At 31.0% G+C, this 15,672-nt stretch overlaps 1 protein-coding gene across 1 annotated transcript in view; it reads right to left on the reverse strand.

The window, feature by feature from the left end:
• The window catches only part of LOC140667695 (estradiol 17-beta-dehydrogenase 11), a 104,737-nt gene that overhangs the window by 10,690 nt on the left and 78,375 nt on the right, over positions 1-15,672 (reverse strand). Inside the window, exon 6 of the mRNA XM_072895847.1 lies at positions 6,867-6,949. Within this exon, the coding sequence (XP_072751948.1) occupies positions 6,867-6,949 (83 nt within the window). The remainder of the gene's footprint in view (positions 1-6,866; positions 6,950-15,672) is intronic.

The raw sequence follows: 15,672 nt of genomic DNA on the forward strand, positions 1-15,672 counted from the left end.
TACATACAGAATAGACAGAGTTTGAAACATCAGTAGAATTTTGATTTAAAAAGAATTCTAAAATAAAATGATATTTGTGGCAAAACAGCAATAATTGTTCTCGGTGTAGAAAATCGCTTTGTATAACACATTGTATAACACATGTATTGATTTCTTTGAAAAATATGTTTTCAGATTACTGATGAATTCTGATAAGGTTTTTGACAGTTTTCCTTATCTATACAATAAATGTTTTTTTTTAATTCTGCCTAAAAAAAATTCTTATTCATATGAAACTACTAAATAATAAAACTACTAAAATTGTTGGTAACAATTTTAATTCCAATATATGCACAAGAGGCATTCATTGAATGTGCCAACTAAAGAAAGAACGCAACAATTTATAGTGCAGCGCCTATAGCACGAAGTTATTATATCTTGTTTTCTCAAAATTGATTTGTGGAATCCATATATTATTATACATGGATGGATTTGGCTTTTGATATTCTTTAATTTTTGTTCTTACAAAATTTAAAAAATTTTTCAAAATAAAGGATGGGGATAGTAAATTATTAAAAAATTTGACATTTTAAAAAAATATAATGACACTATTGTAAAGAGCACAAAATACCATAAAACTTTTGTATAAAACATTTTTTCATATATCTTATATTTTCAAAGATATTCGCTAAAAACAAAAAATTCGTCATTCTTCGAAGGATTGTTTCAACTCCTGAACGTTGAGATACACCGCTAAAAAAAATATGGGTCTAATATTTTTTTATGCTTTACAACATATCCAAAGTTCATTAAAATTGGTGAGGGACACTTCCGACCGTTGTTACGTGCTAAACGCGACGTAATAAATAAAAAGGTATCTAGTTACAAGACTTTATTTGGCGCAATGTTACAAGTCGAAGATGTTTTCTCTAAGAGTGACGACTTAGAATTGACTACTTTTATATCGCTGGACCTTCCTTCTCGGAGGTCCCCACATGCAGATAAAGTTGTGTGGCATCTCGAAGTGATGCGCTTATCGCTTAACCGAAAGAAATATCTCGCGAAGAGATATTAAGAGTATCCAGTAGCTTATGCACATCTAGCGTGTGAAACTGCTGTCTCTTAACAAAATATTTATTTGTGAAATATTTACGTGGAAAAAGTTGCGGTACGTAACACTGTTCTCTTGTTAGTGTACTCTGTTTCAAATGTTATAATTTTTTTAAATAATAAAAAGATACATGAATTTGGAAATTATGCACCAACAAGTGATTTATCACTACTCTAAATAAGATGTTCAATTGTTTAAAATTCTTGTACTCTGTTTGTTAGAAAAGGATTTAAAAAAAACTTTTACCTTTAAAGAATATTTTCAATACTTAATAGATTTATTGCAAACAAAATAAATTGTTTGTATTAAAAGATAGCAGTCGAGTAGAAGAAAAAAGGTAATATTTTTGCTCCGAGTAAACCAGATACTGATGTTTATCTTATCACAAGATAGAAGTATTAAGATAAATAGTTTAAAGAACTATTGTACAACAGAACAATAACTTTTTATTAGTACAACACGAAACGTATATCAGTCTGTAAAAAAAAAACAGAGAGAACACATACTATCGCCCAAAACTAAAACTAAAAAAACTAATAAAGAGACATCTATCGTCCCACCATTAAATGAACCTAGTTACAAAAATAAAAGCGTGAGATTCAAAATAGTTAATAAGAAGTCATATAGGCGGTCTAACTTTACAAGATTTTTTTACTTTTAGCTTAATCATCAAGACTATAACACATGATAAAGAGACTTAAAGTTTATCCTGTTTATACAGAATACGGTTGGAGCAAAGTTAAAAACATATTTGTCGATTAAGTTTAACACAAGAAATACGTAAACAGAATTGCAGTAATGGTCACGTTACTGCTGAAGGGAAATCTCTATATCAGAACTTTTTTCCCAATTATGATGGCGAATTCAAATAATGGCCCCAAGTATTAGCGTTTCTTCAATAAAACAGAGATATTAAGAATTAAGATATTAAGATTTCTCGGCCAGTGACTGCTCAGGAAAAACGAACCGCATAAAAATCGGAATGTGAAATGTCCAAAGTATGTATGAGAAAAGAAAGTAATGCATCATTCATGCAATAACTGAATACCTCATTTTCGGGAATGAGCGAAGTGAGATGGGAAGAAGATACTCAACAAACATGTCGTCTATTACGGTGAAAATAACGAAGTGCACCATGATTCTTATAGTTACCAAAGAGATCAATGATACAATATTTAATTTCTTGTATTTGATAAGATCATTTCTTTGTAAAACCAAGTTGATGAACGTCAATGTTATACAAGTATACGCACCAATCTCGAATGAGGAAGAAGATATGGAACGTTTTAAGGCTTTAACATTTATCTTAAACAAGTTAAACATAGCATTCCTATTTTGATGGGTGATTTCTATGCAAAAATCGGAATGAAAAGAAAAGGAAAGATCGTGGAAGCTTATAGTTTGGATATGCAGAACGAGAGAAAGGAGACTTTTTATGTAATTTTGTGCGGAATATGATTTAATCATAATGAACATCTTCATTAAACTTCTTAAACAAAGATTACATTTACGAAAATCTTTATTTGACACTCTAAATTGAGTAATCAGAAATCAGATTATGACACTCAAACATATACAATAGATTTAAGAACGTCGTCGTCAAATCCGCCAAAACATATTCTGGAATTAATATGTATCATCAGATCGTAATTTTTGTAACAAATAATAATACAACAGAGTAAATTTGGGAAAAATTAAAATTTGTTACAATTTTTATTGTTAGTATAAGAAAGAAGTAAGAGTGAATAAGGACATCTTAAACTTACAAGTAACCCTACCCAAGTGTTACACTCCAATTTTGATAAGTTTTGAGTATTTTGTAATCTAGGTCAAAATAAGAGACACGTATTTTTTTATACGTACCCATACGACCGTTAAGGGGGTGAAACACCCCCTTTTGAAAAAAATAGTTTTTATATTCCTGAGTAAATACTGTCGAAACGGTAAGAGAAATAAGAAAAAATTTCAAATAAAAGTTTTATGGCTTTTAACATAGTTTATAACAGTACAATCAGATTTTCCGAAAATGTCAAATTTTGCGAAATTTTCACCTCCCCCCTCCATTTTTGAAAATTTTAAAATTTGTCTCATAGCGAAACTTATAGCATATTTAACGACAATTTCAACTATATATGATAAGGTTGTATTCCAAAATTGCACTTTTCAGAAAGACCGCTACATCTACGGATAATCACACATTTATACACGCGCGATATGCTATATACACGCGACGCATTCGTATTCTCCTCAATGCGACTTTTTAAAATTTTATGAAATATAAAACTTTTTTTTGTAAGTTTTGTTTTTTATACCTTTTTTTGTTTTATTTTTTTATATAGATATAATTTTATTAATAATAATTTTTACTCTTTGAAATTTGTACAATAATGAGGACGCCCAGAATTGCTTGGATCGAAAAAATGCTGTATGCATTTTGACTTCGTACACCAAGCACATCTAAAAATTGCAATATTGTTACAAGAATTACAAAAAGGATCACAATTTATAAAACAAAAATTTGCTGGTGTCTCGCATTTTATGGTTTCTCTTCAATATAACCACTTCTGTATCACGCATACTTGAAAAGATTTCTGAATCTGGGAGATGAAAATTGATTGTAAGAGATTGAATATTTAGTATGTTATTTCTTAAATGTAACTTTATATTATAATTATATAATATAATTAAATCTGAAAAATGTTTTAAAAAATTTTTCCACGGCCTAAATGTATATATATCCAATGGCTGAATCATACCGGTCGTTCCGGCAGGAATTGTCAAAATATCTATCTCTTTTCCATGTTTATCAATAATGTTAAATTTTGTTTCGCTTTGCCCCGTCCATGAATCTAAACACAAGATAGACTTTTTATTAGTGTTAGGTAAGTAAATTTATTAAAACCACCTAATTGCGAGCTCTGATGTCAATTTATCGGAAGTAGAAGCAAAAACAAGGATATTATCTGCTTTGTATAAAGCTTTTTCAATTATTGGTTCAAATTTACCATCTTTTTCTTTCAAAACTATCAACAAACAAGACATTAAATGTCCGCTTGCAGATATAATAGGTTGTATAGTATAACTATGGGTTAAGGAATTTAGAGATTGTGCTAAAGTTTCAACTTTTGATTCCTATGAAGGATAATGTACGTCCTCTATGCATTTCCAAATTGAAACCTGATTGATCTGAATTCTATACATTGTCTTCCCCAATCAGTACAATTTTTTACTTTACATTCAAAAATTCGTTAGCTTTTTCTTTCAATTGTTCTTTATTCACTATTTGCGCTCGAGTGACAAATTTATTAAATTTTCTCGAAACAATCCGGTGTCTTATTTTAAAATTATGTATCCATTTCGAGGAAGCTGTGAATAAATGTCGTGATAAATAATAATCATCTCTCGCCTTTAGAGTCCATCTCTTAATATCCAAATCACGTATAGGCACTGATTTGTCCAATGCATTCTGAAATTGATTTAGTACATAAGTGGAAATTTGCAGTAACTTTTCATTTCTCGTTCCACCTTCAGCAATTTGTGCTTCCCATTTATATAGAAGTTCTCTCTTTGTGACCTTTTACTTGTTAGAGTAATGAATAAAAATAAGCTCACACCAACAGGTCACAAGAATATTATTAGATTAAGGAGTTTTCCTAATTTGACAAGTTCAAAAATTCAATTTTTTTTGCATTTTTTTACAATTTGATATCTCAAAAACTTCAAAATATTACAGATGAATTCGAACATTTGGAAGCCTACGCTGGAAGCCTAAAACCGTAGCTGTATATTGTTTGAAATTCAAGAAGTTCGGCATTTCGAGATCAAAAGTTAACCTTTTTATTATATGACTGTTACTTCGTAGAATTGACTTGCATCTAGCGTTTGTTTTGTATCTTTCTATTATAAAAAGACTTCTTTAAATACATATAACTATAGTTTATACTTATACAGGTTGATTCAAAACAACCTGATGTTCTTAAAATGACACATTCTTGAGTAAATTCTGAGACAATTTTTCCTTTTACAAAATTTTGTTTGAAACTTAGTTTCTGAGTTATATGTAATTGAAAATAGTTAGATATTTACGAGCCGAGTACAACGGGCAAGCAGGGACGGCGCAACGCATCATGAAAGAGTGAGTATCGATCGGATATAATGCTTCTTGGCCAGATGAAAATGAGATCCTTTGATTAATCAACTGTGCTGGTTACTCTAGACATCGGTCGATTTGTGTGGTGTGTCCGATCAAACATGTATACAAACGGAACGATCCCTCATGAAATAAATAACTTCTCTAGACGACTAATAATATTACATAATAATTATTATTATTACACAATATTATTGTTCGAAGTTTATTGAATTATTATTGCATTCTATATGATATTATACAATATTATTCCGTAAGGAGGCCGTTAGTTTAGTAATGCGTTGCGCCGTTCCTGCATGCTTGTTGTATCTGGCTCGTAAATAGCTAACTATTTTCAATTATAATTCAGAAACTAAGCTTTAGATAAAATTTTATAAAAGAAAAAATTGTCTTAGAATTCGCTCAAGAATATGTCATTTTAAGGATATCAAGTTGTTTTGAATCACACTGTATATAAATATATATGTATATAACTATACATTTGAAGAGTAAAGTATGCACAGAGGCGAAATGATCCCGTTCAATGCTTTCTAGCTCTATGTCGAATAGACGTGAGCAGAGTAATTCCAAATGGATCGAAAAAGTAACAAACAGCATTCGCAGACAGAAATAAAAAGAAAGGATTCTGTGGGAATTGTTATACTAGAGCAAGAAATGACTTGCCAGCAGATCGACTAAAAAATTATTAATAAACAAAGACCAAGAAATTTCTGTTGAGCAAATATATGGCTACTGATAAATATTATAAAATCGATTTATACAGATTTATAGAGATTTTTTGCAACTGACAAGGAGCAGGTACGAACTGCGAAATCGCTTTTTAAATGAAACATATATCATTCGATAGGGGAGGTTGAGGGTAGTAAAAGTGTAAGAGGGTTTGAATGAATGGGCCTTCGTTTCTGAGAAATTTACATGTGAAGTTGAGCATCCGACCAGCGATACGTTAACTATCACTAAGTAACTTTAACAAAGCGTGAAGCGCGTTAGTTGGATAGACTAAGGCGCGCGTGTTACTCTTTTTACCTCCGTAGCCGGCGAACGATTGGGGTTCGAATCCGCTGCGTCCGACTTTTTTTTTACCCCTATAATTTTTTTAATAATTTTACTTGTTCTTAATATTTTTTGTGACAAAAAATATTAATAATAAAATATTAATATGTTATTAATACATTAATTAATGCATATTATATATATAATAAAAATAACAAAATTACATATGATTTTTATTTATTTATTGTGAACAAGTGTGTTTATTGAGCAGTATATATATATAAATCAATCGTAAAAAATATTAAACTTGCAGGTGTAGGCATTTCTAACATTTTTATACATTTTTAATTTTGTAGAAATGTAATGTAAATAAAGATAACTAAACTCGACTACTAAAAAAATATTAAAAATATAGTGTTAAAAATAGATGTTACCCTCACGGAAAAGATACTCAAGTTGAGTATTATTTTGAACACTCGAATTGAGTGTCTCTTTCCTTCATATTCTTTTTCCCTTATGAAAGAAAGAGACACTCAATTCGAGTGTTCGAAATAACACTCGACTTGAGTATCTTTTCCGTGAGAGTAGATTGTATAATTTTCTTACCGCCATTTGTGTTATATTTCTACAAACCTGGGTTTTACTCCATTGAACATTCCTGTGTTTATGAGATAAGGGCAAACCAAAGTCATATGAATTCCATCGTATCCATGCACCTTACATCAAATAATACAGTAATCAATAATACAATTCGATAAGAGAAATTAGACAAAAAATAATCTTTACAAAAAGACATTCCGTACATATTTTATACATATATATAAAAGTTAATATACACTGTGTAACAAATAAGTTTTTGGACTGAGGTCATAAAAAATATAACAAGAGATAAAAAGTATTTATTAATATCGTTATTAATATAATCTTTGCTCGGTTCTGTATGTTTACATCGCTCATATAACGAATCGAATACTTAAGAAACCATTTTTTTTCCCGAATCACTTGTTTTCTTGTCAGTTTTTGGATTGCTGAAAAATTTTCGAATGTCTTCTCTTTCGTAATTTTTAATTTAGGAAATAAAAAAAAGACAGCTAGTGCTAAATTAGTCGAGTAGAGTGGATGGAGTAGATAGTGGTAACATGTGGTAACACATAGGAATTCCTCGTTTCGTTAAAAATTCAGGAGAACAGAAGAACAAAACGCACACTTTTTTCTTTTTCAAATCTTTGAGTAAAATCTTACAAACTATCTATTGATCTTTGTTATTTTTTTTCTAACATTGAACATTTAAAGTTTGTCAAATTTTAACGAAACGCTTTTGATTGACTTTGTCGATTCTATTTGAGAAATTGAAGACTGGCCTTTTCGTTCATCGTCTTCTAATGACTTTCACTTTCTTTGAATCTTTTATGTCATTCAAACACAGTTTTCCCCGATAAAAATTCTTTATTTTACATAATTGTCAACATTTCAAATGTTTTAGAGGTTGTCTTCTTTAATTTTATAAAAATTAATTACTGCTCTTTGTTCCATTTTATAATCTTATAATCTTTTCGCGACGAAAAACTAATTTTATCTTAACAATTGTCACATTTGAATGCATCAACCAAACAGGTTGAAACTTGGACATTATATAAACAAACGTTCTCTCTACTTGGTCGCGTTTAACTTACAAGGAAAGGGTTGGAAGTATCCCCCTCCGATTTTAATAAGCTTTGAATATGTTGTAGTCTAGGTCAAAATAGGAGACACGTATTTTTTTATATATGCTCTTACGGCCGTTAAGGGGGTGAAACACCCTCTTGAGAAAAATCGGTTTTTATATTTCTGAGCGAATACCGTCAAAACAATAAGAGATATAAAAAAAAGTTTCCAGTAAAAGTTTTATAGTTTTTAATGTACTTTAAAACTGTGCAATCAGACTTTTCTAAAATGTCATATTTTTCGAAATCCCTCCCCTCCCTTTCAATTTTGGAAAATTTTAAAATTTGTCTTATAGCAAAACTTATAGCTCATTTAACGACAAATTCAACCATATATGATAAAGTTGTATTCCGAAGTCGCATTTTTCAAAAATAAGCTAAAAATATCTCTATATACTATTATACGCACGCTTTATCTGCTTCATGACACTCGCTATTCACAGCGACGGTTTTTTCTTCGTAAACTCACAGAGGCAAACATAAATTATCAATAAATAATTTATGAGAATATATATTTATAAATTATAGCAAAATTATATTTACATAATTTATAATTATATAATATATATATGTATATATATATGTATATATATATATATATATGTATATATATACATGTATATATATAATTAATATATGTATATGTATGTGACAACAAATATATAATTTGCATAAGAAAAATAATGTTTTTATACATTAAAAGTAGAACTAATCTAACAAGAAAAATCTTTGACGGGATGCCGAGATTAATAGATACAATGATTCACTTCTATGAATAAACAAATGCGTTTACGCAATCGCGAAATGAGTTGATGCAATATAGTTTTATTTACAACCGCGTGCAGCGGAACACGTATTACTATAAAAGCATCTAGCAAATCAAGCAACAGTTTAAGTTTAGTTGAATTCAGCAGCAGTTCTGTCTTGCATGTGTATACATTATGTATGTATTTTTTCAATGTTTATTGTTTTTTTACATATTTGAACTTTATTCAAAATTTAAGTTTATCTGTTTTGTTAATTTATTTAAATTATAATTAATATTTTATTAAATTATTTAAATTATTATAAATTATGTGATAAAATAGTGTGCTATTTTTCATGAAACTCAGAAAACACTTATAACAAAGTATTAATACGCATTAAATAATAAAATATTTTTACTGTTAATAAATATTTTTGCTGCTAATATTTATAAAACAAATATATATAATTTTAATAATTTTTTTTAGAAAATAATGCTTAATCCAAGAAACGTAATAACGCTGCTGTATGCAGTTTTTATTACTATGAATTTCCCAGAAAGTCCTGTTACAACAGATGAAATTGAGACAAAAAACAAGATTGAAAATATACTTAAATTAATGCATGAAGCGTATGAAATTGATAAAGAAGTATTATTAGACTTTCAAAACGTATTTGATATACCCGAAGTAGAACGAGTGTAATTGATGAAGAAAGAGAAGATGACACATATGTTGTAAAAAAAATTACATGTGTTGCGGATTGCATACCAATACAATATAAAAGAATTGCTGTAGAATTTTGGAGAAGTGGGACAAAGTCAAAAAATCTTGAAACTGTAAAACGTAGATTTCGGAAAGTCACTTCACTTCGTCAATTAAGAAGATGAGAAGAACAGGTAAATCAAGGTGGCATCAGATTTGATAAACTAAAAGAAATTTCAACATATACGTTAAATAAATTCAATGAAGCTGTTAAAAATGGGATAATTATTCATGACATTAATATCGCTCGATGGGCTCTTCGAGTGCAGAAGGAAGTAAAAATACATGGGCTTACAGCATCATTATCATGGATAAAAAATTTTAAGCTTGCACACAATATTTTATTATATAAATAATAAATTTTTTATATTTATTAACAGTAAAAATATTTTATTATTTAATGCGTATTAATACTTTGTTATAAGTGTTTTCTGAGTTTCATGAAAAATAGCACACTGTTTTATCACATAATTTATAATAATTTAAATAATTTAATAAAATATTAATTATAATTTAAATAAATTAACAAAACAGATAAACTTAAATTTTGAATAAAGTTCAAATATGTAAAAAAACAATAAACATTGAAAAAATACATACATAATGTATACACATGCAAGACAGAACTGCTGCTGAATTCAACTAAACTTAAACTGTTGCTTGATTTGCTAGATGCTTTTATAGTAATACGTGTTCCGCTGCACGCGGTTGTAAATAAAACTATATTGCATCAACTCATTTCGCGATTGCGTAAACGCATCTGTTTATTCATAGAAGTGAATCATTGTATCTATTAATCTCGGCATCCCGTCAAAGATTTTTCTTGTTAGACTAGTTCTATTTTTAATGTATAAAAACATTATTTTTCTTATGCAAATTATATATGTATTTGTTGTCACATAACATATACAATATTTATTATATATATACATATATATATATATACATATATATATATATATATATATATATATATTATATAATTATAAATTATATAAATATAATTTTGCTATAATTTATAAATATATATTCTCATAAATTATTTATTGATAATTTATGGTTGCCTCTGTGAGTTTACGAAGAAAAAACCATCGCTGTGAATAGCGAGTGTTATGAAGCAGATAAAGCGTGCGTATAGTGGTATATAGAGATATTTTTAGCTTATTTCTGAAAAATGCGACTTCGGAATACAGCTTTATCATATATGGTTAAATTTGTCGTTAAATGAGCTATAAGTTTTGCTATAAGACATATTTTAAAATTTTCTAAAATTGAAAGGGAGGGGAGGGATTTCGAAAAATACGGCATTTTAGAAAAATCTGATTGCACAGTTTTAAAGTACATTAAAAACCATAAAACTTTTATTCGAAACTTTTTTTATATCTCTTATTGTTTTGACGGTATTCGCTCAGAAATATAAAAACCGATTTTTCTCAAGAGGGTGTTTCACCCTCTTAACGGCCGTAAGAGCACATATAAAAAATACGTGTCTCCTATTTTGACCTAAACTACAACATGTTCAAAGCTCATTAAAATCGGAGGGGGACACTTCCCTTTCCTTGTTAGTCCAAGAACTTATTTGTTACACTGTGTATATTAACTTCTACATATATAAAATATGTACGGAGTGTCTTTTTGTAAAGATAAATAGCGTTGTTAGTATTCTTATAATCGTGTTAGTCCGAGAAATTGTCATATTATGTATATAAAAGTTTTTTGTAACTACTGTAAAGCTTAAAATGGTTTCTAATTTAACGTTTGATAGTCAGAGTGTAAAAGTTACGTGCTTATATAGCTAGGTTTAGTCTAGGATATATTAATATATATCTATATATAATATATAACTGTTAATACAGTTGAGCGTCAAGAGTAGCAGTATAAAGCTCTGTAAAACCTGTCACACTACGTTATGGACGTGAATTGGATCACGGGTCGGAATTCAGCAAATAGAGAGCTGTCTATTGTAATCCGGATCTGAAGCTGCTCTCCTTGATTGGTTAAATCTCAATCCGATCTGTGTAATACGTAGTGTGACACGGGTTTATCAGAGACGGAGCTAAGTAACGTCATTGTAATTTAAAGAATTTAATTTAAAAAATCTCATGTCTTTTAACCTTATTCTGTGCCAATGTAGCTAAATTACAGAGCTAACTGAATAATTACATTAACGATTAGGCAATCATTTAGACTTTATGGAAGAATGATTAGGAAAATTTTGATGAGATTCAAGTTGTAGACACTTTTAGGTGAATATTGGGATATTTTACTTGCTGAAACTTGCAGAGAAAGGCAACATAGATAATTTTCGTAAAAAGGTTTTAAAAATCAAACGTTTTCTGCAAATTAAACTATACTTAACTTCTAAAGAGTTATGCTCATTGAGATTTTTCGGCGCTCAACGTTGCATAAACTATAAAAAATTTGAACAAATTTATTAGGAAACAATTTTCAAAGGTGTATGTGAGGGTTTTTATTTTAATATCGGAGAAAAACCCGGAAGATGTCACATCGTCGTTTTTTGTGAAACGTTTTTCTCCGCAGTACAATGGCGCTAACTAAGTCCATTTTAGAACTGGCAAAATTACATGAATGGATCCACTTTTCGGTACTATGGTAAAACGACCGATTGGTTTGTGTCGAGTGGCACTCGTTTGACCACGTTAATATTGACTACGGTTCTAATTGACCACGATCCTGATTGACCACGGTTCCGATTGATCACAGTTCCAATTAATACACAATAAAATTTTGTGGTATGAACCTGCGAATAATCAAAAGATATAGACCTCATCACGCATCCGAGCATTGGGCGATATGAGTTCGACCTTGCTTTGTGCAGAAAATCGCAAACCAATGTGGAACCATATAATTGCACATTTGAAACAACAATCCCGTGGTTAATCGGGACCGTGGTCAATCGGGACCTTGATCAATGGAAATTAAAGTCAATATCATCGTGACCCAACGGGACACTCCCGTTTGTGTCTGTGATTCACAATAGTACCGTAGATTTATAATAGATTTCAAAAGTACGAAACATTATGGATTTATTAGCAAGTTTTATTGCATATTAACTACACGTGATCTTTTTCCACTTTTGTCACTATTTCAATTTTTTTACTTATATATTATAGAGTAAATATACATATATATTTTATTAAAATACTCTGATTGAAATTATTAAAAAATTATATTTTTATATTATGTGCGTCCGTGTGTGTGTTTATGTATGTACATATATACACAAATAAAATATAACTTTTCAATAATTTTAATGAAAATATTTTAATAAAATATGTATATAATTTATTTTATAATATATATCATAGTGAAAAAATCACGCACAACCAATAGGGTTTCATACTTTTGAGATTTACAATTATGGATCTAATACACGGAACACGAACTAGTTAATAGTTTTATAACACGCACGCACATACGTACGCACGCGAGTGCTATGCTACTCCGTAAGTGGATATCCCTGTATATACATGTTTCAAAAGCCCGCGGCATAAATTTAAGAGGTGATAAAAAAAGGGATAACGAGTATTTTTTATTAAAAACCATACAGAGTCGGCGTCGCTTCGTTATGTCGGTAGGGGATGCGCAAGTATGCGCCGCACACAACACATCTCATTGTTGGTATAGTGTTTGCTTACCTTTTATAGTTACAGGAATTGCTCGAACTGACTACTATTGACTTGTAAACAAAGTTCACAATGATCTGGTATTTTTGTTGTAAACAACAAAATTTGTGCTATTCTTAGAATTTTTTAGAGAGTCCGACAATCAATGGTTTGCTGCTGTAAATTTTGTTTACAGGCCAATGGTAGTCAGTTCGAGCAATTCTTGTAACTACAAAAGATAAAGAAACACTGTACCAGCAATGAAATGTGTTGTGTGCGGCGCAAACTTGTGTGTCGCCTACTGGCGTAACAAAGCGATGCCGACCCTATATTGCTTAACAAGAAATACCATAGAGGTATTAAATGTAGAGCACGTGAGGGAACCGAAAGCGCGATAGCAAAATAAAAAGAGGACGCTGAATATAGGCCCTTTGTGTCTTTGTTTAATCGCGCATGCGCAAGCTGACTAGTTGACACAAGTTTCTCTCTGTCTGTTAGATAGAATAAGAAGGTTATAAATAATGTAGATAAGGACACAAGGGGCCTATATGCAGCGTTCTCTTTCTATTTCTCTTTCGCATCCACTTACAAGCTAGCATAACACTCGCGTGCTCTATATCTGGACGGGATCTGATAGCGCACAATGCTAATTGACCAGTGAACATTGGGACCTTCTGATTGGCTAACCGTGCTGGTTACGCTAGGCATTGGTCAATATGTATGGTTATATGTTATCGAGACCCTCCTTGTATATCTAATATCTCTACGAAAAATACTCGTTATCTCCTCCTCCATCATCTCTTAAAGTTATGCCGCCGGCTTTTCAAACATCCTGTATATACAGGGTGGACCATTTTAATCGATCCAGTCAAATATCTTGAAAACCCCGGGAGAGAAAAATGTTTCAAGCAAAAGTTGTTTGGTTTCGAGGAGGCCATAAGGTGGTACCATTGGTCTGACCTTGAAGAGTCATTTGAAGGTCACGTGAAGGTCACTTCAATTTTTTTAAATGGCACTCCTATTTTTTGTTACATATTCTTGTAGCTGACCTCGAGAGCTTACCAAAATGGCCCATTCTGTATATAATATATATGTATATACATATATACAGGGTGTCCGAAAATGCGCGCAACACCCTTTAAGGGAAGGTAGAGAGTGTTATTCCGAACAGAAAAAGGTAAATATTGACATTAGCGGACCCAGCCCCGATGACCTTAACCTTGACACATGTTGTCAAAGTCACCCTACTGACTGACCTTCAGAAGGTTTTAGCCGTCGCTCGTTATTTATTAAAAAGTTATTAACAAAAAAGTATAGCAGCAAAGAAAATATAGCAGCTATTTTGAATATTAAGAGACATAAACGAGTAATATTGATATAAAACTGATACATATATAAACAAAAATAAATTTAGAGCAGTGAATTGTTGCTATATAGAAGTTTTTTATTATAAATACAAAATTTTCTTAACTTTAATCACAAACACAAAGAATTAAATACAATTATTTTCATAACACACACACACATACACACGCACGCACGCACGCACGTACGCACGCACGCACGCACGCATGCACACGAGGGGGGGGGGGTGCAAGAGAAAGGCCACCGATCCTCTCCCTCTCGCACCCATCCCGTCCACCACGCTTCACGTAGAAAGTTGCAAACTCAAGTGAACTTTGTTTTGTCTTGCAAGGTACATTGCACGTACGTTGCACGTACGTTGCAAGACAAAGCAAAGTTCACATGGGTTTGTAACTTTCTACGCGAAGTGAAGTGGACGGGGTGGGTGCGGGAGGGGGAGGGCCGGAGGCCCCCCTTATACCTCCCCGTGTGTGTGTGTGTGTGTGTATGTTATGCAAATATTCCCTCGCTCATATTTGTATTATTCCATGCGAATAAAAATGAAAATTATTAGTACTATTGCACATGTATGTAGGAAAATTATAATATTTCAAAAATGTTTTATCTCTGAATATAAATCACGTTATGGTCTCACTGACAATCTTAATATTCAAAATAACTGCTATATTTTCTATACCTTTTTTTGTTAATAACTTTTTAATAAATAACGAGCGACGGCTAAAATCTTCTGAAGGGCAGTCAGGAGGGTGACCTTGACAACATATGTCAAGGTCAAGGTCATCGGGGCTGGGTATAGTGATTGATTAAAAAATTTATCTGTTTTGAAGAACGGAGAGGATGAACAATTTGTTTATGATAATGTAGGTATTTTGATATAATAAAAGTTATAGCACTGTTTGAAACGAATACAACGATGTATAATTTAATGTAAATATTTTACATATTATATGAGGTTTTACGGCTTGAAATATCGCGGGCGACGTCTACCATTTCATTTTCGGCCCTGCGATATGGCCAACTTCTGACTCGTGCATTAGAAGTGATGTAAAAAAATGACAACATGACATACGTCAACTTCTAATGTACGAGTCAGAAGTTGGGCATATCGCAGGGCCGAAAATGAAATGGTAGACGCCGCCCGCGATATTTTAAGCCGGAAAATTTCGTATAATATGTAAAATATTTACATTAAATTATACATCGTTGTATTCGTTTCAAACAGTGCTACAACTTTTAT

Source organism: Anoplolepis gracilipes, chromosome 7, assembly GCF_047496725.1.
Source record: "Anoplolepis gracilipes chromosome 7, ASM4749672v1, whole genome shotgun sequence".
NCBI lineage: Eukaryota > Metazoa > Arthropoda > Insecta > Hymenoptera > Formicidae > Anoplolepis > Anoplolepis gracilipes.